Source organism: Pleurodeles waltl, chromosome 10 (genome assembly GCF_031143425.1).
Source record: "Pleurodeles waltl isolate 20211129_DDA chromosome 10, aPleWal1.hap1.20221129, whole genome shotgun sequence".
In the NCBI taxonomy this organism is placed as follows: domain Eukaryota; kingdom Metazoa; phylum Chordata; class Amphibia; order Caudata; family Salamandridae; genus Pleurodeles; species Pleurodeles waltl.
In genome coordinates, this window is record NC_090449.1 from 181,680,698 (window position 1) to 181,708,313 (window position 27,616).

General features: G+C 42.4%; 1 protein-coding gene across 4 annotated transcripts in view; it reads left to right on the plus strand.

Moving 5' to 3' along the window:
• Positions 1-27,616, plus strand: part of LOC138261322 (uncharacterized) — an 888,401-nt gene that overhangs the window by 377,469 nt on the left and 483,316 nt on the right. For all 4 annotated transcript variants that reach the window (XR_011199068.1, XM_069210158.1, XM_069210160.1 and 1 more), the window contains 3 exons: positions 22,227-22,386; positions 23,540-23,619; positions 24,650-24,830. Coding sequence is in view for 3 of the 4 variants with exons in the window: in XM_069210158.1 (XP_069066259.1) it covers positions 22,227-22,386; positions 23,540-23,619; positions 24,650-24,830 (421 nt within the window). In the remaining variant the exon portion in view is untranslated. The remainder of the gene's footprint in view (positions 1-22,226; positions 22,387-23,539; positions 23,620-24,649; positions 24,831-27,616) is intronic.

Sequence of the window (27,616 nt, forward strand, 5' to 3'; positions counted from 1 at the left end):
TCAATAGAGCCAAATATTTTGTGTTGGTTGTTTTCTTCTTTTTTTAGGGTCGAGCTTGACACTGTTGTTTTCAATAAAGAGCTTGGAGCCCACCTGTCGCTCACCATTTGTTGCTTTGGTGACACTCTTCTCTACAGCATCGTAATTCAAGGCATGTCTGGCATCAATTCCATTCCTCTGTGTGGAGCAGAGATCAGGCACTAATTGAATTCAACTTAATTAGTGCTTGTCTGCTGCTTCCGAAGTGATCAGGGTACTATTATATTCTGACTTTCAGCGCCCTGGAAACAGAAGGCTTGTGACTGGCAAAAATGTGCCCAGCAGGACAAACAAAATTGCAACGTTTTAATTTTTTAAAGCTAACTTTATTTTGCTAAGCCGTGTATTCTCAGTTTCCTTAATTGTTTTTTCTCATGGGCGCTGTTGTCAAAAGATGACAATTAAGTAATATGCATGATTTATTACATTGCAAATGCATGTTATAACTCCTTTTCACTTTATCGATCTAGCAGACAGGATGGTCTCTTTTCTTTCACTATTTATGTGTAAAATAAGTGACAACTGAATATTAGGAGCCTCAGTTATGAATTTGTTGGTGCAAATCTCCAAGAGATACTCGTGTGTGGTTGTGAATGTTCTTGATCTGGCTGGTTTTGCAGAGCTTTGCATGTATGAGGTCGGCTGGGGGAGATATTATGGTTTCTGATTACAATAACATTCTTCTTAGTGTAAGTCAGACCCTGGCTGCTGTGGGTGTTTGTCGATGGCAGGGAGAAGGAGGAAGGGATTGCCCACTCGTGGCTCATTTTCTACAGTTTTGCTTGCATGCATGAATCCGCTGCACACAGCATGTTTCAGATTAGCCCCTTCTCTGCCAGGCCTTTTCCCCCTCAGGTGGTGAGCATTTATTTGGGCTATTTGGGGCGGTTCGCGCTTAGGCGATCTTAACTTTTTGTCCACATAAGCTACTGATGCCAAATTTGTGTTTTTTTCCCAACATCCTAGGGATTCTAGAGGTACCCAGAGTTTGTGGGTTCGCCTGCAGGAGACCAAGAAATTTGCAAAAATACTGCTTTAATTTAGCTTTTTCAGGAAAATGGAAAAAAGGGCTGCAGAGGAAAGCAAGTGTTTATTTCCCTGAAAATGGCATCAATAAAGGATTTAAAGTACTAAAATCACCATCTTCCCAGCTTTCAGGAACAGGCAGGCTTGAATCAGAAAACCACATTTTTCAACACAATTGCGGCATTTTACTGGGACATACCCCATTTTTACAATTTTTTGTTCTTTTAGCCTCCTTCCAGTTAGTGACAGAAATGGGTGTGAATCCAATACTGGACCCCAGACAGCTAAACATTTCTGAATGCTAGACACACTTTTGCATTCAGCAAGGGGTCATTTGTGTATATCCTTCAAGGTTTTCCTACAGACAGTAACCACTAAAATAAAAATATATCGAAGATGGCGGGAAAAAAGAGCAATTTCTGTCCACATTTTCTTCTATAATTTTATCCAGCTATGACAGTTTTTTTAAAGCAATATATCATTATGTCTGCTGGACTCTTCTGGTTGTGGGTATAGGGCTTGTAGGTTCATCATGAACCCTAGATACCCAGAGCCAATAAAAGAGCTGCACCTTGCAATGGGTTTTCATTGTATACCCGGTATACAGCAATTCATTTGGTGAAATATAAAGAGTGAAAAATAGGTATCAAGGAAACCTTTGTATTTTCAAAATGGGCACAAGATAAGGTGTTGAGAAGAAGTGGTTATTTGCACATCTCTGAATTCTGGGGTCCCCATACTAGCATGTGAATTACAGGGCATTTCTCAGATAGAGGTCTTTTTTACACACTGTCTTACATTTGGAAGGAAAAAATGCAAGGAAAGACAAGGGGCAATAACACTTGTTCTTCTATTCTGTGTTTCACCAAGTCTCCCGATAAAAACTGTACCTCACTTGTGTGGGTAGGCCTAATGCCCGCAACAGGAAATGCAACATGGACACATCAATTTTTTACATTAAAATCTGACATGTTTTTGGAAAGTGCCTTGCTGTGGATTTTGGCCTCTGGCTCACCCGGCACCTAGGGAAAGCTACCAAACCTGTGCATTTTTGAAAACTAGACACCTAGGGGAATCCAGGATGAGGTAATTTGTGGCGCTCTCTCCAGGTTACCCAGAATCCTTTGCAAACTTCAAAATTTGACAAAAAACACTTTTTCCTCACACTTCAGTGCTGCAAAGTTCTGGAATCTGAGGAGAGCCACACACTTCCTTCTACCCAGCATTCCCCCAAGTCTCCAGATAAAAATGGTACCTCACTTGTGTGGGTAGGCCTAGCGCCCGTGCCAGGAAACACCCCAAAACACTACGTGAACACATCAAAATTATCAAATACATTTACCTGTTTTTGCGTGGGGGGGCACATGCGTTTTTCGTCCTTGGCTCAGCAGCCGTTTAGGGAAACCTACCAAATCATGAGATTTTGGACAACTAGATACCTGAGGTAGTCCAGGGAGGTGTGACTTGCATGGATCCCCCAGTGTTTTCTTACCCAGAATTCTCAGCAAACCTCAAATTTACCTAACAAATCACATTTTCCCACATTTCTGTGGGCACAAATTTCCTACCACCCAACGTTCCCCTCAGTCTCCTGATAAAAATGATACCTCACTGTGTAGGTGGGCCAAGTGCCTGTGACAGGGAAGAGCCAAAAACATGTCGAACTTGAAGGGGGAACCAAAGCGGGACCAAAAGGGCAGTTTGAAAAAAAAAACATTTTAGGCTGACAAGTGGGGCAAAAATTTTATTGGTATAGATGCAACAATGCTGGATGGTAGGAATTTTGTGGATTCCTGTGGATTCCAGAAGGTACCATCAGAAAAATGTGTGATTTCAAGCAAAGTTGGAGGCTGGCAGGGCATTGGGGGTAAGAAAATGGTTTAGGGTGCATGTGAAGCACACCACCCTGGACACACCCACATGTTTAGTTTTCAGATTTGTCTAGGTCTCGTAGATTTTTCTACTCTACATGGCAGTACCCCAAAGTCCAAAAAGTGCAGCCCTCACAATTCCAAGTGGGATGATTTTGAGAGTTAGACAAGGTCTCCTGGCCCAAATGTAAAACCAAAACCCAAAATAATCAAATGTCCTCCTGCTTGCCGTTGGGATTGGATCTTTTAGTGTGCGGGGGGAAAACTCAAAGACTGTTACCCCTTCAGTTGTTCAGTTGGGGTGGGGGCATAACCATGTCACTACTGATTGGTAGCCACCACCCCACAATTTCTTTTTTATTCCCTGGCATCTAGTAGCCCCGCCCGGGAGTGGGCAGAACAACTTTGTCCCCATTTATTTGGGGTGGGAGTATGGCCATACCCCCACCCTCTTTTTTTAAAAATAATTCTGTCCTGGTATCTAGTGGACTTTCTACCTCCTTGGGGCAGATGGGCCTTACAAAAATAGGGCGATCTCCCCAAGGGGGCAAAAATGCCCAATGGTAATGTGCCCCCATGGTGAGCGACTCTTGTCACCCCCCCAAACAAAACACACACACCAAAACCTAAGTGGCTTCTCACCTCCCACCCCCTGGGAGAAGATCGGCCTAATAGAAATAGGCCGATCTGCCCCCAAGGGCGGCAGAAATGGCCTAAAATAAATCCCCCCCCCCAGGGGAGCAACCCTTGCCTAAGGGGTCGCTCCCCTTGCAGGAAATTGGAGCAAACAAAATTCCTAGTGTCTAGTGGTTTCCGCCCTCCTTGGGGGCAGATTGGCCTAAGAAAAATAGGCTGATCTGCCCCCAAGTTGGGCAGAAATGGCCTAAAATAAAATTGCCCCCCATGGGAGCGGCCCTTGCCTAAGGGGTCACTCCCTATCTGTATTTTTATTTTTTTTAAATCCCTGGTGCCTAGTGGTTTCTGCCCACTGTGGGGGCAGATTGGCCTAATAAAAATAGGCAGATCTGCTTCCAAGGTGGGCACAAATAGCCTAAACACAATTTGTCCCCCCAGGGGAGCGACCCTTGTGTAAGGGGTCGCTCCCCACTTGTAAAAAAAAAATGTTTTAATCATCCCTGGTTCCTAGTGGCTTTGGCCTAATTAAAATAGGCCGATCTACCACCAGGGTGGCAGAAAAGGCCTAATAAAAAATGCCCCTCAGGGGAGCGACCCTTGCCCAAGGGGACGCTCCCCTTCATTATTTTTTTTTAACTCCTGGGTGTCTAGTGGGCATTTCTGCAGCCTGATCGCTTTACGATCGGCCTGCAGAAATGCTCATAAAGCCATGAAAGGAAAGGAAAAGACTTTCTTTTTCCTTTCAAGTCTCTATGACCGCCCCCACCCCCCCGATTGGAAGAGAAATGCTTTCATTTCTCTTCCGATCGCTCTGGAAGCTCAGCTTCCAGTGCAATGGGGATGGCATATGATGAGGTCAGCGTGCAATTCCCCTTCCATCCCTGCCCAGGGGGTGGGAGGCCCACAGGGGGAGCGCTAGCGCTCCCCTCATGGGCTGGGTGCAAGACCAGCTGGCCTCGTCCTCGGCACATGGCAACCGCTCGTCCAGGGCACTCAAGCGGGATAAGTGATGCAGGCACTCTTCACCGCAGTGCCTATGTTGGTGCAGGAGTAGACTGAACATATTGGACATTGCAGTTTCTGGTTGTGAGTGTATGACAGGCACGCAGTGTGTAAGGAATTCACTGCTCACTGAGCAGGGTCTTGTGGCTGAGTGTACTGGACTAAAGCAAAGACTGTAGGGAAATTGATTTAATCCCACTCTGTCTTTCATCCACGCGAGAACAATAAACTAAGTGCTTTGAGTTGTGCAACAATAAACATGCATTTATACAGTGACAACAAACCCCTGAGATATCATGCACTTTCTAAACCCACATCATGGTATAGCCATTGGACATTTCAGGGATTTATCAGTGGATTATGTTAAATCACCATACTTAATCTGATATAGAATTTAGCAATAAATTGATTTTTCACAATTAACAACATATGGCAAGATAAGCTGCCCACGTCTGTAGATTTGAGCAGATGCATGCCGTAATTTATGTATGTCCACCTTAAAGCATGGTTGAGGGGGAATCTACATGGCTGTGAGTGTATTGAAGTAACTATCACTTCAGAGGAAGTACATATAAGTAGACGCTACTCATCTGTGTCTGTGGGGTTTTATATGTGCAAACCTAAATGAAAATAAATTAAGTTCATTTTCAAGAAGCTGTAGAAAATCTCATCTTAGGGTATCTAACCTTGTTAAACTGTTTCATGACTAGGACATGTATGTGAGCTATTTCTATATTGCCCTGCCTTTTTCTTTCTGTTTGTGTGTATGTGTAAGAAGTATAAGGTGTCAACCAACCTGCAAGCAGCAGAATGCTGAGCCAGAAAGGGGTACAGCAACAAGTAGGCATATACATCAGTTCACTCAGTTTGTTTCATGGATACCTTTATGTTTATGCACTGCCTTGCCTCGCTTTTTTTTTTTTAGTTATGGGATTTGTAAACAGTGACTTAGCCAAATTGATTCCAAAGCTCTTCACATCCAACCAATAGTGAAAATACCGGCAATATAGCGTGTGGAATTTTGAGATTATTATGATATTGGTTGACTATTAATTTCCAGGCAGACCAATAGGTAAGAATTGGTAAGGGAAGGCAGCTGTGTGCCTTTATAAGGGTTTTCTCCATTGTGATACCTGAAAGGAAAGTCTGTAGGTTTTTTCTGAAGTAAATATGAGAGAAGCCATTGAATGTCGGCATCCCTCAAGACTCCTCGCTCACCACAGCACTCTTCAACATCTACTTAGCCACACATGACAGTATCACCTGATACCACTAACTCAGCATAACACCTAGCTCATCCTCTCCCCATCCAGCGACACCTCCAGCACCAGATGAAGTTCACCAGCTGCATGTCTGAAGCTACAAACTAGATGAGGTCGAGCTGCCAGAAGCTCAACAAGATGGAAGTAGTCCTCTTCAGGAAAGACCCCTCCCCCTGGCCCGCAGCCTGATGGCCCACAGAAGTAGGACCAGCAACTCTGCAGTGAACCTCAGGATTGTGATTGATATTCATATCTCAGTGTCTAAGCAGGGGAACACTGCTGCCTCCATCTGTTTCCACACCCTCCAAGTCTTCTTATGGCTCCCAGTAAGCACCTGGAGGTCCATCATTCAAGCATTGGTCACCAGCCAACTGGTCAGAGGGAGAGACACACATGCACACACTCACACACACACACCCTCACCCCCCTCCAGCCCCATGACCTCTACTGGCTCCCTATTCACAAACGTGCCCTCTTGAAACTCCCCACTCAAACCTACAGAGCTTTACACAACCAAGGGTCTGTATACCTCAACACTTCCATCAAATTCCACACCCTGGCCAGACACCTTTACTCTGCCAACTTCCTTCTTGTCCACGTCCCCTCCAGTGTAGTGTCAGAGGTTACACCTCTTTCATTTCAATTACAGATCAGACGCACCACCTCCATCCTTGAATTATACAAGAAACTGAAAACATCGCTCCTTCATTAGGTTCCCAGTCAGAGCAGTTCCCCACCTCCTTTTTGGTCACCAGAATATCCCATAGGTGCCGCGCCGAACAAATCTTCTTAACATAACATAATCTCGATTAGAGTGGAGTTCACAAATCTTAGGTAATATTACATCTTGCAATCGGCTTGCTTCTGATAGACTTCAATTATAGTCAGTTTTTTTGATCGATGTAAGGTTTGGTTGAAGTTAATAACTGTCAATAATGCTGCATAACTTGAATTTGATTGTTACTGTTTAAGGAGACACAGGGAAGGGACTGCATAATGGGGGCCATTGTATTTCTTTCCATCATCTCTGGTCAGAGATAGGCTGCAGTCGCAATAATGGCCCTTCTTAATGTTGCTTTGAAATTGGAAAGACGTCAGAGCAGACCTGTGCCGCATTCTGTATGGAGTACCCATGAGCTCTTACTCCAGTTGTGAAGTGTGAACAGAAACTGTGGCGTTAACTGGCCATGGCATGTGTGGTTGCAGGTGTATAGCGTTCTCATGAGAAAGACGCAAAATGCATTCAGGAACAATAGAGGAAATGTAAACTTCCCAACACTAAACCGATTATTTTGGTATTCTTTCTTAGAGCTGCCAAGTGTGAAAAAGAGGCTAAATATATCAGAGGCTGTATGGCCTCTCTGCTAGTCTTAATGTAGGAAAGCAAAATGACATTGGCTATCACAGTAATGTGAAAAGCAATTGTCTATGGTTTCTCATCAGTGAGAGTGTATGTGGTGTTTTTGTGGAGATGAGTGGTTATTTGTGAATTGTCTTGTTTTTAGGTCGAGCGCCCAAGCGCTTTGACCTGTCATAAGTATTGTGGGCATTTAACTACGCCCACCTCACGCTCATCGCTTTCACTTGTTTGTGGGCTTGCCTTTCAAAAATCCCTTGATGTCATTTTTAGATGCTTTACGTTTGTCCCGCCTTGGTGTGGTTTTGTTACCGCCTTGCAGACTGACCTTGTTACATGGATAATTGCATATTTGTTGATATATTTCAGCGTGGGTGAACTGTTTTTTTCTTTTTTACTCTGCCCTTCATTCTTCATGACAGCCATGGCCCTCACAGCGCTCACAGTGCGATCAGCGCAAACTCCATCAGCGGTATTGGAGCGCTGGCCACATTGTTCACACTTTTACATAATCATAGTCATTTCTTTTGGCTCTCCCTGTCACGCTCCATAGCTTTCTCAAAAACACATATAATTGATGAATGCTTCACTAAAAACCACAGAAATCAGCAACGCGCCTCTCCCAGCACAGTGGGAGAGCAGTTATTACAATATTCACTGCACTCAGGAAAAGTCCCCCTATAATGCTTTACAACCATTCTTTTTCACAACATTTTTGCCCATAACTCAGCTAGTGGTGGTCCTACAACAATAGAACCACCACCAAAACGTTCAGTTTGACTCACTCTTTCTCTTTAGGGCATCTCTGGGTCAACACACTAGGTTAGTGGGAACCCCAAAATAATAATCCCTCCCACCATTCAGTCCCTTTTCAGCTCTCTTACGGCTGGAACTTTTTGTTTTCTAGATTGGAATAGTTTGTGTTCTAAGGACCTTAGTATTGCAGTAGGTCTGCTAGACCTGAACATTGGTAAGGCACTGTGCCCTCTAGGGGCTAAGTATATGGTTGAATTACATTATTTTGTGCTGTTCTTTTTTCATGTGGTTATGTTCTCTAGGGGCTAATTATATGGTTACATGACCATGTTTCTTAGAAATGATATTTTTATGGGGGTATCTTCTAGGGGCTGTTCTGATCATTACAGTCAACATACTACAATATTTGCTGCCCTTGGTCATCCCATAATGTTTTGCACGGCATTCTTTTACAAAACATTTTTGCTTATGACTCAGCCTGTGGTGGACCAAATTATAACGCCTCCCTCCATTCAGTGTCTTTTTAACCTCTGTCACGGCTGAAGCTTTTGTTTTACAGCTGAGAGTAGTTTATGTTTTAAGGGTCTTGTTTGTAATATCATTTAAGTTGGCCTGCTAGCCCCAAAAATGTGTAATGTAGTATTCCCTCTAGGGGCTAAATATATTGTTACACTGCAATGCTTTCAGTAATTTTCTTTTCATAGTGTTATGTCTTCTATGGGCTAACTATATGATTACATGACCATGTTTCTTACAAATGCTGTTTTCATTGTTGTGTCCTTTAGGGGTTGTTCTGACCATTACAGTCTAATGCCAAATGTGTATTCTAGATAAAGGTTTTTATTGGGTTGATATGATAATTGTATATGTTTTATTAATCTTTCCTTATTGCAATTATGACGATGATTCAGGCCAACTTAATATTCTTACCACACTATGGGGGTCATTCTAAGGACCACCGCCAAACTTACACCGCCAAATGACCGCTCCGCGGTCAAAAGACCGCAGGGGCCATTCAGACTTTCCCGCTGGGCCGGCGGGCGCCCGCCAAGAGAGCGCCCACCGGCCCAGCGGGAAAGGCCCTGCAACACAGAAGCCGGCTCCGAATGGAGCCGGCGGTGTTGCAGGGGTGCGGAGGGTGCAGTTGCACCCGTCGCGATTTTCACTGTCTGCTATGCAGACAGTGAAAATCATGCTGGGGCCCTGTTAGGGGGCCCCTGCACTGCCCATGCCAGTGGCATGGGCAGTGCAGGGGCCCCCAGGGGCCCAGGGACACCCGTTCCCGCCATCCTGTTTCTGGCGGTGAAAACCGCCAGAAACAGGCTGGCGGGAAGGGGGTCGGAATCCCCATGGCGGCACTGCTTGCAGCGCCGCCATGGAGAATTCTCCCAGCCGGGGCTAATCCGGCGGGAAACCGCCGGACCCGGCTGGGCGACTGCGGCACCACATGAAGCACCGCCAGCCTGTTGGCGGTGCTTCCGTGGACAGCCACCCTGGCGGTCTATGACCGCCAGGGTTGGAATGAGGGCCTATGACTGTTTGAACAATCTTGATATGTTTGGGTGATGCTTCTAGTTTATTTCTCTCGTTATAGCTCCGTGGCTGTCTTGTTTTGGGAATTGTGTTAGCCAGCCAGCAACTTTGATGGTGAGGTGGTGAAAGTGGTATTCTACTAGAATTAGCATGGCAGATTTAAATTAGGATGCTAACTGGCAACATTTTAATTTTTTGCTGCAGATAGAGGAAGGTGGTAAATGGAAATGCTTTAGTTATATGCAGGCCACTGGAATTATGTGGCAGGGAAAGACCAAATTATGAGGCAGGGTTGACCATTTTATGTGTAAAAGAAAATCCAGTTATGAAGTTGCAACGCCAATAGCTGTAACTCACGCAAATGCACGACCCATTGTATTGCAAATGCTTGTTATTCCTGTGTTTATTGAGACAATTGTATTTTAGTTCAAGTGCATAATGTGCAGAAATGTACTCCTGTTAATGAAAAGGAAGATAGAAGGAGATATGTTTTCTGTGAATGTATACCAAGAGCTAAAAGACTTAGGAGACCTACCCTTTGTCTTCGTTCTTCCAATGATTTTGGTAAGAAAGTCTTACTTATCTCCTTAAAATGGCTTACAGATTCAAGAGCCTGTAATTTATTAAGGCTCAATGGTATCTGGCTTTGGCTTTTCTGTTTTTGCTTGAGAGGTTTTTGGACCTGCCATTCAGTTTCTGCTATGCTGAACCTTTAATCTGAAAGCATACATTGCACCAGAAAGAAAATGAGTGACTGATGGAAATTAGCATTTTTTAAGGGTTATCCCCAAACTTTTTGCCTTCTTCCTACTATTTTTTTCTGATCTGTTTTTGCTGGTTTTAAGACTCTGGGCACTTTATCTGCAGACCAGAGCTAAAGTACAAATGTAAATTATGATTATGATTGGTTATCCATGATTGGCATATTTTATTTACTAGTAAATCCCTAGTAAAGTGTGCTAGAGGTGCCTCGGGATTGTAACTCAAATGCTACTAGTGGGCCTGCAGCACTGATTGTGCCACTCACATGAGTAGCCCTATAAACATGTCTCCAACCTGCCACTTCAGTGCCTCTGTGGGCAGTTTGGAGCTGCCAGTTCAATCTGGCACGTGCACCCACTTGCCAGGCCCAGACCTTCCCTTTTTCCTACATGTAAGTCGCACCTAAAGTAGGCCCAAGGCATCCCCCTGGGCAGGGTGCAGTGCATTTAGAAGGTAGGATATATACTGATGCGTTATACATGTCTTAATAGTGAAATACTGCCACATTTGTTTTTCACTATTGCAAAGCCTATCTCTCCAATAGGTTACAGTGGGGATTGCTTTGAAATATCTTTTAAGTGCAGTTTTCCATTGGGAGCAGATAGAGATTGGAGTTTGAGGTCTCCAAGCGCACAATTTAAAATACATTGTTTGGTAAATTTGGTTTTTAGATTGTAAATTTGAAAAATCCACTTTTAGAAAGTGGGCATTTTCTTGTTTAACCATTCTATGCCTCTGCCTGGCTGTGGAATACATGTCTGAGTCAGACTGACAGTTGGGCTGTTTGTGAATTCACACAAATGGAGCTGAGGTGTGTCCTGCATATCCTGATGAGTCTTCCTGGGCTAAGGTGGAGGAGTAGCTAAGATTTGCACCTGAGTAGTGCTGTGCCTGTCCTTGCATAAAGCAGTCTCCAACCCCCAGAGTGCATCCGGTGACAGGACAGGAAGAGGCAGGGTCTTGTGCACTACAAAGATCTTCCTTTGAAGTTTGCCTACTTCCAAGGCAGAAATGAGTTTAAGTATTAGACTGCTGACCCCACAACTTCAGCACACTCCTGTATTGAGGACATTCTGTCAGGGAGAAGACCTTGATGTCTGAAGAGGACCTGCCACTCTGCCTGTTGCTTTGCTGTGCTGGCCTGCTGCTGCTACTTCTGCCCTGGGAGTGAAAGGAATGGACTCTGCTTTCTACATCCTGCTTTCCAAGGCTCTCAAAGGGTTTGATCTGAGCTTGACTCCTGATGTGAAGTCTCAGGGACATCAAAGACTTCATTTGCCAGTGCTTGGGCTCTTCTGTCGAGTCCTGACTTGCTAAGTGGTGACAAATCTAGTCCTTAGAAGTGGACGCTTGTAACCTGCGGGGGAAAATCCACACACCTCTCTGTGCGCGTCCGGAAAAAAATTACACAGCGCGATGTCCCACAGCAGAAATTTTGACACAGCGCCTGGAGAATAGGCACAGTACCTATTCCCAATGCGGACCCTTCACACAGCATGTCCGAATTTTTCATGCTTCGCCCCTTCAGCATCGTAGCAAGGACCTGAGGCTGCATGTCCAGAAATTGATGCATCGTTCTCCTGCGGAGGAAAGAATCGACACATTCTCTACCAGACGGGGAAAGAATTGATGTAGGGCCTCCCTTGTGAGTAGGGAATCAACACATTGTTGCTTTTCTGACGCATTACCTCTCCTGAGGCTTTATTTTAGACACATACCAGGTGCTTTGTGATAAAACAATGCATCCATTGATTCCAATGGATTAAGACCCTTTTTTACTTTAAAAATTGATATCTTCTTATGTGTATGTTAACTTTTTGTAGTTTTGGTCCTGTTTGATTTAGATAAATATTGGCTATTTTTCTAAATTGATGTGTTGTCCTTTTGTAGTGTTTTCACTGTGTTACTGTGTGTGTCTATACAAATATATTGCTTCTGTGATAAGCCTGACTGTTTGTCCCAAGCTACGAACGGGGTGAGCAAGGGTTATCTTAGGTGTGTGACTATTTTACCCTGACAAGATTGAGGGTCTGTACTTGGATAGGGTGTAAACAGACTGCCAACTATAGACCCCATTTCTAACAGGGATTTACCAGGATTATTTGAAGAGGCCATGAAGGATATCTCACATCAGGAATCACAATAATGTGAGTTTATATTGTGACTACCACAATGTATTATTTTGTAAAAAAGACATTTTAATTCCAGATATGATGACCTTCCCTGAACCAAAAGCCTAATTCAGTATTCCAAGGGAGGAACAGAAAAGCTGTTTAACCTGATTCAAGATGATAACTGAAATAGTAAGTGCCAGATGTACAATAAACTGGTGCAGCGTAGTGCTGTGCCAAAATTAGCTGCACCAGTTTGGAAACAGAGGGATGTGCCGAATTAACAAGAATACTGTGCACCCGTGTTTCCCCCTGCGCCGGTGCTAAATTTGCTGCAGAGCACCAACGCAGTCACCCTTGCACCATGGTGCAAGTATGCCTTTGTTGTGGGGGAGATTGTTTTTGTGCACTAAGGGACACCTTCCTACACAAAAACAATCTTCAATGTTGATTTGCTATTTCTATGTGTGCTGCTGAATGAAGGACACATAGAAAGGGCACAAAATGACAAGAAATGAAAGCATTTCTCCTCGTTGCACCATACTAACATCACCTGTGGGGTGGCATTAACTTTTGGCGCTGCTTCAGATTTACGAAATTAGTAACTTTTAATACATAATAAATAAATATAAACATTTTACCTTAAGGGGACATCTTTGTTCTGAATAAATTTGTAAATAAATGACTTTCATTAAATTTTTAAGGTCAAATTTATTTAACATTGCCGTAGCCTTTTTTGAAAAATAATCAACATTTAAAATACACATATGAAACTAATTTAGATTAACTTTCAACTTACAAACTTTACCTTTTTTGGGTTTCGCCATACTTCACCTTGGCGAGACTCCTGTTTCTATTGCTGAGGTCTCCACCAAGCATGTGAAACATCAAATGCAGTCATACAGTCGCTACTAGTAGTAAGGTTATGCTTGAGTATGACATTTTAACTGATTCTACCCCCACTAGAGGAGATATGTAAGTCTACACTGATGAGTAACATTACACTCAGAAATTGCCAATAGTCAAAAGTAGTAAAGTTTCTCAAACTTGTAAAAGTAAACTTACACATGTAGATTTACTCATGTGCAAGTTTACCTTTGTGAATAGGCCCAGTTATGCTTGCCTGGAAAGAAAAACATAGCCCTATGGACATGGAACAAACACACAAGTTTTGATTCCAGATATGGGGAGAAACTCCAGCTTTAACTTACATTGTCATTGCCAATTATGTGAAACTATCACCTTGAAGAGTGGTTGTCTGGAAAGGAAACCAACTGTTTAAGTTCACAAAATTATACTGATCACCATGATCTCCTACTTCAGGAATTCATTGGCTTTTTAATCATTCCTGTGCAAGGCGTGTCTAATGATGAAAACAGTGCAGTGCACCAAAGTAAACAAAAAGTGTCTTGCTTGAGACCGGAAAATGGATGATTGAAACAAAATTAAAAACTACTGTATGAATTTATAGACCGCCTGAAGAAGACCCACCCCGGCTTGACCTGCACTGCGGCCGTTAAAATTACTTGTCTTTAAAGATAAATATTTTTCTAAAGACTACACCAAATGATTGCATTATGGACTGCAAGCACAGAAATCAGTGGAAACATGGGGAGAAAATGTACGAATAAAATTTCATTAATTTAAGATATAAATGTGTAATATATTTCTTACAACTTGTTATACTTTTCAATAAGTGAAATACAATAACTAAAAAATCACTTAGGAGTATTCTTCTATTTTCTTTTTATCATGAATCCCAATTCTAAGTTTTTATAAATGTGAAAAATTTGAGACTGCATTTTCCAAGTAAAAGAGTGACTAAATTGTAGTCAATGTACTTTAGTTAAAACTGTTATATGGAAATTCTTCTTTAATGCATTGTTAAAGTTATCTCAGTTACTCTGAAAAATACATTTATTCTGCAAAAATAATGCCCTCAAACGTACATATACTAGCACTGCCATAAGTAAACATATTTATTGGGAATGTAAGACATGCCACACATGTTGTCCAACATGAGAAATTTCAAAAGGATATTTGCCAATTTGGGAGATGTTTCAACCTTGCTTGCGCATCTGACAGTAGTGAAATTACAAATCTAAGAACCTAGACTACACCAATATCTTCAAAATCATTTCTGTTATATTTTTGAATAGTATTTCTTTTTTAATTTGGCATTAAAATCAGTTAATTTATTCTAATCATATAGGATAGAAATAAAAGAAGTTTAGTATCAGTACTTAAAACGTAGGCACATATTGTTAAATTCTTGTTTACGTACACATTTACCATACTTAACTTTATTGCATTTCTACAAAATACCTGGTGGGTCCATGAATTCAAAAACATCTTGACTTCATGTTAGAAATGGGGTCTCTAGTTGGCAGTCAGTTTACACCTTGTCTAAGTAGGAACCCTCACTCTAGTTAAGGTAAGGGAGTCACACACCTAAGATAACCGCTGTTCATCCCCATGGCAGCTTGGTACGACCAGTCAGGCTTATCTCAGAGGGAATGTGCAAAGTATTTGTACACACATACAGGAACACAGTGAAAACACCACAAAAGGACTCCTTGCATGTTTAGAAAAATAGCCAATATTAATCTAAGTTAAACTAGACCAGAATTACAACAATCCAACATACAAGAAACAAGAAAATATGTCAATTTTTAAAGAAATATTCAAATTTACATTTGAACAAAAACTTTAAAGAATTTTTAAAGATATCAGTTTTTAAAATTAAAAAGAGTTTTAATCCATAGGAATCAATGGATGTGTTGTTGTAGCACAAAGAACCTGATATGAGTAAAAAAATAAAGCCGCAGGAGGGGTCATGCACCAGAAAAGCAAGCAATGCATTGATTCCTTACTCGCAAGTGAAGCAGTGCATCGATTCTTTCCCCATTGGGTAGGCAATGCGTGGATTATTTTTCCTACAGGAGAATGATGCGTCAATTTCTGGACACACAGGATCGGTTCCCTCTTGTGATGTTGCAGATGTGACGCCCAGGAACGATGCGTGAACAATCCAGATGCATGGCAATGATGGGTCTGCACTGAGGCAGGTGATGAGTCAATTTTACAACCACGAAATAGGCGCTGCATTGATTTTTCAGCCATGGTGCAGGCGATTCGTCGATTTTTCTGCTGCAACGGCTCGTGGATTTTCGCTCAGGTTACCAGCTTTCTATTCCAAGGGCCCAGGGACTGGATTTGGCACCAGCTGGCAAGTCAGGACTACAAGCAGGGGAGCCCAGGCACTGGTAGATGAGGCATTTAATGTCCCTGAGGCTTTACAACAGAAGGCAAGCTCAGTCCAATCTCTTAGAGAAACTTCACAAGCAGGCTACACAGCAAAGTCCATTCTTTGTCCTCTCCAAAGCAGAAGCAGCAACTGCATGCCAATCAGCAAAGCACACACAGCAAAGGGGCAGTACTCCTCCTCACAGCTCTTCTCCTTGGCAGAGTCTCCTCTTGATCCATAAGCGTTCTGACATTGCAGGGTCAGCAGTCCAATAAGTATACTCATGTCTGCCTTTGAAGTAGGCAAACCTCAAAGGAAAGTCTGTGTTGTGCACAAGACCCTGCCTCTTCCTGTCCTGGCCCCAGACACACTCTAGGGTGTTGGAGACTGTGTTGTGTGAGGTCAGGCACAGCCTTATAGCTTCTCCCACCACTTTAGCCCAGGAAAACCCATTGGGATATGCATGACCACCTTAGCTCCCTTTGTGTGACTGTCTCAAGTGAATTTACAAACAGCCCAAATGTCAGTCTGGCCCAGACATGTATTTAGCAGCCAGGCAGAGGCACAGGATGGCTGAGTAAGAAAATGCCCACTGCCTAAAAGTGGCATTTTCAAACTTACAATTTAAAAACCATTGTATTTTTAAATTGTGAGTTTAGAGACCCTAAACTCAATATGTCTATCTGCTCCCAATGGGAAACTGTACTTAAAAGATATTTCCAGGCAATCCCCATGTTATCCTGTGTGTGAGACATAAAAAAGCAAACTTGTACATATCCTACCTTTTAAATACACTGCACCCTCCCCATGGGCCTACGTTGGGCCTACCTTAGGGGCGACTTACATGTAGTAAAAGGAAAGGTTTGAGCCTGGCAAGAGGGTGTACTTGCCAGGTCGAGCTGGCAGTTTAAAACAGCACACACAGACACTGCAGTGGCAGGTCTGAGACATGTTTACAGGGCTACACATGTGGGTGGCACAATCAGTGCTGCAGGCCTGCTAGTAGCACTTGATTTAGAGGCCCTGGGCACCTCTAGTGCACTTTACAAGGGGCTTACTGGTAAATCAACTATGCCAATCATGGATAAACGAACCACCAATACACTTTAGACAGAGATCAATGGCACTTTAGTGCTGGTTAGCAGTGGTAAAGTGCCCAGAGTCCTAAAGCCAACAAAAACAAGACAGAAAAAGTAGGAGGAAGGAGGCAAACAGTTTGGGAATGACCCTGCAAGAAGGACCAGGTCCAACAAATGCTATGGCTATTGTTGCCACTTATGATTATATCTGTACTTGAGTGTTATGATAGATTTGAAATATTTTTTCAAATGTGTATTAATTACATGCTAATATTGTGACTGTGATTTTTTCTAAATCATGTTTATTTATTGATATGCATTATTTATAGTGTCAACAAGAAAATATAGTAATCTTATACCTACAATTTATTTTGCGTGATTTACATGTCTTTATTATATGTGGATCTTTACTTCCCATGACCCTTAATAGAGACTATAGAAGACCACTATATTCCACCTCAGTCGTTGGTAACTCACTTTAGTACGCTCTGTGCCAGTCAGATCTCAGAGGTATTCGGGGCAGATGAATTGCTAGGCCCCAGCACTTACATCTTGGGAACTTGAACCTTCTGTTTTTAGTTTAGAGGAAACCACGATAGCCCTCTCTACATTAGAGAGTGGTAAGGCGCCCGGCTTAAATAAAATCTCAGGTGACCTGTACCTCTAGGAATTGGGAGTAATGAGTGTGATCGACAACCAATGTTTTAATGCCATTTTAAAAGGAGCAGAGATCCCTGATTCCTGGTTGGGGTGGAGGTGGTCCCAATATATAACAAGCATTTACAATGCAACGGGTCTCGCGTTTGCTCATGTTAGAGCTGATCGCGTTGTAAACTCTTAACCCGACTTTTCACCTATCGGGCAAAAGTGCATTTATGTACATAACCCGAAAAAGTGAAATCAAGTATATAAAGCGCTCGACTTCTGCCAAGCGAGATCGCACTCGTAAATTAGAGAAAAAAAATCCACGAGCCCGATGGAAAACAGCGAGCCTCGCATGTTTTCTGTACTTGGTCGCTGCGCTCGAGGAGGGCTAGCCACCGGAAAAGGCATACCATATGCGTGCCTTCGACTAATGAAAGCAAGCAGATTTTATTAGGGAAGCCCACAAACCAATAAAAAACACTGACGTGAAGTTGACAGGGCTCTGAGCCCTTTTCTAAATACAAAAGAGTCTCGATGCGATACGCATGTGCTCGCGCATGCAACGCAGGCTCGACCCTAAAAAGGGGGGACAAAAGTGATCCAGTGAATTACAGGCCTATTAGCCTTATAGATATAACACAAAAGTTATTTTGCAGACATCTGCTGGAAAGACTGTTGATCTGGATTAAGGAGAATGAGATCCTCTCGCCCCTTCAGAGAAAGTATAGGCACAATTGATTACTTATTTAGGTTTTTAATAATTTTATGGAAGTATGTGGTGATCAAAAAAAGAACATGTATATTTTGTCTTTCTAAATCTCCGGACGCTTTTGATCTCATTACCAGGTGGAAATTGTGGGCGGTATTGGAGCAGCTAGGTGTCCCCAACTACCTCTTACAAATGATTATTAGGCTCCACCAGGGGAATTATGCTCAGATAAGATGGGGTCTGTTGGTTACCCCCATTTTCTGCCTGTTGTCATTGTGTTTGAATATGTTCACTGGGATCCTGATAACCAGGACCCCAGTGATTATGCTCTCTCCCTTCAAACATGGTTACTTTAACCACTTACACCCCACATTTGACATATTTGTGCCCCCATGTAAGTCCCTAGTAAATGGTACTCAAGTACCCGGGCATTGTGGAACCAGGGGATCCCCATGGGCTAAAGCATGTATTATGCTACCCATGGGGAGCCCATGCAAAGTGTATCTGCAGGCCTGCCATTGCAGCTTGTGTGAAAGGGTGAATGCACCCTTTTGACTACAGGTCACTGCATCAGGTCGCTATGAGTCACCCCTGTGGTAGGCTGTCTTAGCGCAGAGGGCAGGGTGCAAGTATCTGTGTGTCAGGGCACCCCTGCACCAGCAGAGGTGCCCCACAAACTCCAGTTCTATTTTCCTGGACTTCGTGAGTGAGAGGACGCTATTTTATTCTACCTATGTCCAGCTAGATAATGGTAACTCCGAACCTGGGCATGTTTGGGATCAAACATGTCGGAATCATACCCCAATACTGTTGTCAGTATGAGAAGTATGACTCCATGCACCCTGGGGGCTCCTTATAGGACCCCCAGTATTGCTCCTACCAGCTTTCTGGGGTTTTCCAGGCAGCCCAAGATGCTGTCACCCCTCAGACAGGTTTCTGCCCTCCTGCTGCTTGAACAGCTCAAGCCCAGGAAGGCAGAACAAAGGATTTCCTTTGGGAGGGGGGGGGGATAACACCCCCTCCCTTTGGAAATAGGTATTACATGGCTTGGGAGGGGTAGCCTCCACAAGCCACTGGTATGCTTTGAAGGGCACAAACCAGTGCATAAACCAGTGCATAAACCAGTCTACATCAGTTCAGAGACTCCCAGTCCCTGCTCTCGCGTGAAACTGGACACGCCCCTGTCCAACACAACCCCAGGGATGGTGCTCCAGAGGGTCTTTGGGTTCTGCCATCTTGAATCCAAGGTTGTCAGGGACCTCTGGGAGCATCTGAGTGGCAGGTCAGGCAGGTGATGTCAGGGCCCCCTCCTGATAGTTGGTCACCTGGCTAGGTGACCAATCCCCCTTTTTAGGGCTATTTAGGGTTTCTCTCTTGGGTGGGTCCTCAGATTCAGCTTGCAAGATTCAAGCAGGACTCCTCTGCAACCTCTACTTCGACTTCTAGTCAGTGGAACCACGACTGGACCCTCCAGGAACCGAAAATCTGAATCCATGACAAAGACTCTGCTTGCTGATTACTAGTGTACATACCTAGTGTGTTACTTACCTCCTATTGGAGAGTTGCCTCTCTAGTACTTTTTGGTAATTGTGTCACTAAAATAAAGTACCTTTATTTTTGTAACACTCAGTGTTTTCTTTCATGTGTGTACGTGCTGCTTGACTACAGTGGTATTGCATGAGCTTTGCATGTCTCCTAAATAAGCCTTGGCTGCTCATCCACTGCTACCTCTAGAGAGCCTGGCTTCTAAAAACTGCCTACGCTACACTAATAGGGGATACCTGGACCTGGTATAAGGTGTAAGTACCTTAGATACCCACCACACACCAGGCCAGCTTTCTACAGGGTCAAAACAGGGAACTCACTGAATGCATGAAGGTAGATAGTGGGGTGAGGAAAGGGTGTGTTCTGGACCCAACCTGATTGAACTCATATGTAAATGGGTTTACTGAGTCCCTCCATGATTGTAAAAGGGACCCTCCAAAGATCGCCAGCAGTCCAGTTGCTTCATTACTGTTCGTCAATGACACATTACTTGTATCTAGAAGACGGATGGGGCTTCACATCTTACTTAATAGATTTTCAGCAGCATTTAAAGAACTTGGTCTAGAAGTTAATTTCAATAAAACGAAATTAATGACATTTAATCCACACAAATCATTTGATAGTAAGGTGAAGCTAGCAACACTTATATATAATAAGTCAAGGAATTTCTTTACCTAGGGGTTAGGGTCTCTAATACATTAGCTTGGACTCCACATATCATTAATAGTCAACTTACCCTTCTGCATGTTAGCTCTGCTTTACTTAGAAGACTGAAAACATATACATATAGGCCTGCTGCCCCCATTATTGAAATTTACCGGGCAAAAGGGGTTAGTGTTGCACTCTATGGTGCAGAGATATGGGGTTCATAAAATCTAGATCAGTGGTTCCCAACCTTTTGACTTCTGTGGACCCCCACTTTATCAATGCTGGAACCCGGGGAGCCCCACTGAATCATTATTGGAATCCGGGGACCCCCTCACTGAGTCATTACTGAAAGCTGGGGACCCAATCCGATAATGTTATTTAATTTTCTAAGCAGTCGCGGACCCCCTGAGGAGGCTTTGTGGACCCCTAGGGATACCCGGACCACAGGTTGGGAACCACTGATCTAGAGTACTAGAAAAAACAGAGAATGTTTTCATGAGATCAATCCTGGTTTTCCCTCAAAGTGTGCCCCTAACTCCGATCCGCCTGGATCTTGGATTGCAAAATATTGTTCATGTGGTAGCATTCAGGCCCCGGCATATTGGGTGTGTGTTTGGCGCAATAGCTCTCCACTCCCAATCACTGAACAATGTAATGGCACAAGATTGCAAAGGACGCATCACTTGGCTGAAATATGTCAAAACATGGCTAACTATTCGTAGCATGTGCGAACGGTAGACCAACCCCCAAACTATCAAGAAAAATACAGTGGTGTCCCTTAAGAAGAGCTACTGGCTCCATATACTTCAAAGAGGACTTGCATTGTGAGGAATTCATGAATCAGATTGAACCCCATCGAGCTAAGTCCTTATACCTACAATTTAGATACAGTATTCTGCCACTCAGTGGTTTCCCATTCAGATGAAGTGGCCTGAATATTTCACCATAATGTCCATTCTACCAAGATAGCCTTGAAACAGAAAAACACTTCCTATATTTTTTGCCCTAGATATGCTATGAATGGGAAAACATGGCTTATTCCGATCTGCCGTACTCTGGCGGTAGGACAGATGAAGCGTACCATAAGATTCCTTAGAAGTGATACTACTGAATGACTTGATTTTGCTTTATCTCGATATTTGTTACACACATGGCGAATCAGATGTAAGCATATGTCGACACATGACAAATAGTTGTGCAGCCTATTGATTATGCTGATACATCGGGGAAGTTGTTCGGGCCCCTAAAACAGGATGTATTGAGGACATAATCTCCACCTGTACCTGAGGCATCTCCCTTCTAACCGTTGATACTCATTTTACTTGGCACATCGATTGTTTACATGTTTACATGTTTTGTAAGTCTGATTTTGTTTGTAATATGTCTTACCGAAGTAACAGTCTTTTTCATGGGCATTCGATCATGGAGCAGGCTTCCTCTATTTTAACAGTTTTTATATCTAATTCATGAAGAAAAAAAAAAATATATATATATATATATATATTATATTTCAAATTTATTTATGTGCTTTTATGGTTTTTATCGAAAGACGAACAGATTATCTATCTATCTATCTATCTATCTATCTATCTATCTATCTATCTATCTATCTATCTATATATATGTGTGTTTGTGTTCATATATCTCTGAAAATCTATATATTTACATAGAGTAACAACATTAATAAAAATATTTATTTATTTTACATTATGAATTTTTTTAATATTTTAATGTATTAGTATGCAAATATATTCACATATTTTCATAGTAATACATTTTAAATATTAAAAAATAACATTTTAATTGGGACAAAAAAATGCCACTTTTCTAGAGGTGGTATTTTTAGGCTTGTGTCTTACAATCCAACTCTACCATTTGAGAGGACTTATGATTCTTTACAGTCTAAACAGCTGATCTCTATCTTCTCCCAAAACGTTTTGCAGAGTTTTGAAGCATATCAAGTCATATTAATGTAATCATAACCTATTTCTTTCACAGAAAAATAGCTGGATTCCACATGAAGCAGCACTACATTTCTTCTTGGGCACCCCAAAGTCAGTCCTGAAAAGGGATGTTGGTATAGACCTGAGCTTTAATGCACCCCAAAGGAAATTTCTGATTAAGTTCATCCATCCAAAGAAAAAGATGCACGTCGAAGGTGTGTTTGTGACCATGCTACATTTCTCTTCCCTAATTATGTTATTTAATAAATAATATTGAGCTGAATTTTGAATAATTGATTGCCCCCTTACTATTTAATGGTCATGAGATGAACAGCAGTGGCTTTTCACTTAAGTACGTACCATAGGGGATTTTCACATAAACTGTAATTACAACTTTTTCAGTAAGACAGAGGACTGTGGTAAAGTCCAAATACCTTAAACATGTAAATCAAGCAGAAATCCAAATGCATACTTTACTCTAGTACCCTTTCTGGTTTGGACGTTCATGGTCAGGATTTTGATAAGGTCGGAAAAGCTGTAGTGTCGTGAGTCAACTCAGCCTTTTAATATAACATTATTTACAATACCAAAAAGCAGAAAAACTGATGAGTTAAGAGCAATTAACAAAACAGACTATTAACAACTTTAAGAAGCCAATGGATTTGCTAATAATGTATTACAGTTTAGTTGTGATGTCAGAATGCCACCTGTCACAGTCAGACGACGGTGTGAAAGGCAGACCACTGAATGGAATTAAAACTTCTGATAAAGCAATGAAAGGGAGATCTAGCTCTATATTGTCCTCAACGTTCAGTCATTCCTGATAAGGAGACTTTATGGCTGCTGTGTTTTGTTGTAGTACTGCTAAAGCTGGGATCCTGAGTTTGGCAAGAGCACCTTTAAATCCGGAAACTTTTTTTACTAGCTTAATGAATTCTTTTGATGCCTTTTCTTCATTCAGAGTAGAGTGCCCCAAAGATCTATAAAAAGGAATACTTTACTTGGATTTTATACAGTTGCTCAGTCACTTGTGTTGTGCTTAATATTTATGTCGACTTTATTTGTTAGTTATTTTGATAAAAATACATTGATACCAATGTTAAAGTGGCTTTTAGAAGGATCTTAGGCACTTTGAACATTTTCATTCTTTCATGTAATAATGTAGTGACTTACAATTTGTGGAAGAATAAAATGGACCTTTTGTGGCCAGGAACACTGCACACTCAATTCTTGTACACAGTTTATGCCATGAAGGAAATTATGATTTGTTTCATATGTTCACCACATTGACATCTACTATTATAGTAGATGACTAGACATGGAAAATAGGTCTGGTTCTAAACAGTCTCAAAATGTTCTTTTTTTCAGGAAAACTTGAAGCTTCTAGAAATGCACGAATTGGACATTTGGAGTTAATTGTAGATGATAAAGATATTTATTACATAAGGGTAAGTCGCCAGATTCAATGTGACTAGTTGGACCATTTGAGGAGGAAGGGTTGAGGTGAAATAGCATCACTGTGCCAAACTGTGGCAAAATGGTGTTGTTAATGACAAGTAGAAAGCAGAATTTTAGATCATGCAAATTGGAGATATTTCCTTCCTTCTTATTTTCAATATTTTATGTTAAATATTAGAACACCCCACACAATAGGTGTCTCCTTCAACTTGCACAGTACTTTAGAAAATGATGTGTGGAACTGAGCCATGACTTCTTACAACTTGCAAAATGTGAATCAGACCTAAACATGGAAGCAAATCAACCCTGCCATACCTCTGCCCAAGGCCACTCCTGGGTTTTGTGCAGGCAGATAACATGAATTTTCTCACGTAAATGAATATGCTCACAAATATGATTGCACACTTGTGCTGGAATTATAAATGTGAATACATTTCTTCAAGAGGTTGGATTATGGGTGTTTTATTGTGCGCATTATCCGCAAAAGATGTGGAATACCAATAAACATGTAAAAGTATGCAAATTTAACAAATGTTTCCCACTCTGAAAACAGTTGTAGATTTACCACATTCATGAGTAGGATTAAATATGCTTCTACGTTGGGAAAAAAGATGGAACAACCTTAAAGTGGTAACTTTATTTGAAGAACAGTTTTGTTCCATTGGGGTTTCTCCACAGAGAAACTAGTTTCCTCACAGGGAAAAATAATTTAATAAATATAAACTCATGTGCTCCATGTACACATTTGAAAATGCACACTAGCTACTTTTTCGCATGCATATATGTTTCCCTACGTAGGTGCTCCCGGGTAGCTACAAGTGGCAGCCTCTATGAAGTGCTACTGGATTCTTTCTGAATTCCCTGAAATTCAGAAACTTGCTTCATTTCCGTTTTTCTATGAGCCAGTGTCCCCAGTACTGTCACTTTAACAGTATCCCTAATTGTATATTCTAGTATGTCTCAGTCTAAAATTTCTTTGAAAACAGATCTAAACATGCAATGGCTTCACTTTAATTTCAGGGGATTACAGATTTACACACAGTGAGTGGAGATCACAGGTACACGGTACAGCTGGAGGTAAAGCTCTCGAAGTACGGCAGCCCAATCATTTTCTCTGGGAATATCACCAAGCAGCTTGGAAGGAAAATGACTATTGTTGTTGCCCTGAATAATTTATTGAAGGATACAGCATTTCTCTCAGGTTGGATAAAAAAAATAACTGAATATTGAAAATGGCCATTGTTGAAATTAAATTATTTTTTCTCACTTTCAAAATACATGATTGTATTTGTGTGACATTGATACTATCATCCCATCTGGTTTCAAATGTTTACTTCAACATGCCTATGTTGAAAATATTTGAAAATGTTCATATTGTGTGGTCAAAATACCACTGAGTCAACGCTAAAGCTAGCTTTTCCTGTTAAATTACAAAGAGAAAAAACATTGCCCCTTTGAAATCGATGTTATCTAAATATGTTGATTCAGAAATCATTGTCTAACTATCATCAGGTGTACTAATTAGATAATTATTTTGTATGGGGTATTATTCTAAGATAAGGGAGGTTAGCTCACTGCTGCCTTTCTCCATGCGCTTTATTCCAGATAGGTGTTTGACACTATCAGGCTGGCCTTCATTTCGACCTCCCCTTTACCTCTCTGGGGAGATACTGCGTCCAGAATTAACAATTTCAAAGTATGTCTTTTCATGGGATAATGACTTCCTAGAAAGGGGAATGACCTGCTAAATTGGGATTACTGGGTTCTTTGACACAGACTGTCTCCAATGCTGTGGAGTGCAAAACTAATATTTTCCACCTCTTTTGAGCAGGTCGTAATTCTCTTTGAGGGACTTGTGGGGGTCTGGAGTTGTTGGTCGGAGTTGTGAGGGCATATAAAGGATAATGAGAAAGGCCCATATTTATACTTTTTGACGCAAAACTGCGTAAACAGAGTTTTGCGTCAAAAAGTATAGCGTCATTCCAGAGCGCCAGCCAGGCGCCAAATTTATGGAATGCCGCAAACTGGTGCAAATGGTGGGCTAGCTTTAAAAAAATGACGTTAGCCGGGTGGGGGTGGCAGTATGTGAGAAGGGGGTTTTGCACCAAAAAATGACATTAGGCTGGTTAGAGACAAAATAAGAGACACTCTAACCAGCCTAACGCCATTTTCTGACGCAAAACCATCCATACCACATGACTCCTGTCATAGAAAAGACAGGAGTCATGCCCACCACCCCAATGGCCAGCACAGGGGACCAGTGTCCCCTGGGCATGGCCATTGCACTCTGGGTCATGCAGGGGGCCCCAAGTTGGGCCCGATGGCAATTTCATTAAAAAATATATATACTTACCTCTACTTACCATACTTACCTGGGATGCGGTCCCCCATCCTCTGGTGTCCCTCTGGTGTGGGTGGGGGTGTTCCTGGGGCTTGAGGAGGGCACCTGTGGACATTTCCATGGTGTTCAACCATGTAAATGGGTCCACAGTTCCCCTAACGCCTGGTCTGACCCAGGCGTTAAGTAATGGTGCGGTGCAAGCTTTGCACAATTATTTAGCCCCTCCTCCCACCCGTGCGTCATTTTAGCATGGGGAGTAAATATGGGGCTATGGGGGTAGCACCATTTTTAGATGAGAACGCCTACCTTGCATCTCATTGACGCAAGGTAGGTTCACGCATCTTAAAAATGGTACCAACTCGAATATTTTGATGTTAGACGGGGTCTAACATCAAAATATAGATATGGAGTTAGTTTTGTGCTGAATTTGCAAATTCAGCGCAAATGGAGTATAAATATGCCACTGAGTGTCTCTGCAGGGAGACTTCTGTGCTGCTACTTTAGTGCTGAAGGGTGGGTGGAACCTGCAGCCCTTGCCCTCTTTTCCCACAGTCTTACTAAGTGTTGGATCAGTGCCTTGTAAAACAGTCCAGTATTTCTGGTCCTGGTGACTTAAGGTCTGGAAACAGCACACCACTCTTACTTGTCGGGAATGGTATGCTACTCGGGACACTGCATTGTGCAACTAATATTGGGTTATAGCGTGCTACTGTCGAGCAAGAGATAGCGATTGATGCAATGGCAGGCTGCAAAAAGGTACCAGAGAGTTTACTTTCATTATGATGTATGCTGCATTATCAAGGTGAGGCGACAATCAAGTTGGAGTTTCTGATACACTTAGGTGGTCATTACAACCCTGGCGGACAGAATTAAAGCAGCGGTAAGACCGCCAACAGGCCGGCGGTAAAAAATTTGCAATTACGACCGTGGCGGAAACCACCAACAAAGACAGCCACTTTAACACTCCGTCCGCTACGGCGGTACAAACGAACACCGCAACGGTAACCGCCAACAGACAGGCAGGAGACAATGTACCGCCCACACAGGCCAATCCGCCACATTTTCTGGGGCGGATTCACAGCGGATAAAAACACAGTGGAAACAGCCATTTCGAAAGGAAAACGCTCACCTCTACACACTCCACGAGGAAGGAGGGCACCATGGATCCACAACTTCATATTCTCCCAGCGCTAGCCTTCCTGCTCTTCTATGAGGAGCATCAACGCCGGCGGCGAAGACCACGGTGAGTACTGCACCTACGACATAGGGGAGGGGGGAGGCAAAAACACAGGGACACAAACACTCAACACCCCAAGCCCCACCCCGACCCTCACCCACTACAACAAACACACCAATGCTTATCGATACATTACAGTAACACCCCCAACCCCCCTGGAAAAATGCAAAGGCAAAAGGAAATGAGTGTAACCATTGTAATATATCAAAATACAGTAAGCAAATATATACATATATATATACACAATAAACAAAATATACACCACGATTAGTAGTGCAGGTTTTGCACCATTCATAGTCCGTGGACCACTGGGCCCAAAATGCATGGGCGAGGCCCACACAAGATACCCGAACATGACGGAGAGAACACTGCAGGGGCATCAGATAGAAATACAATAGGCACCTCAGGG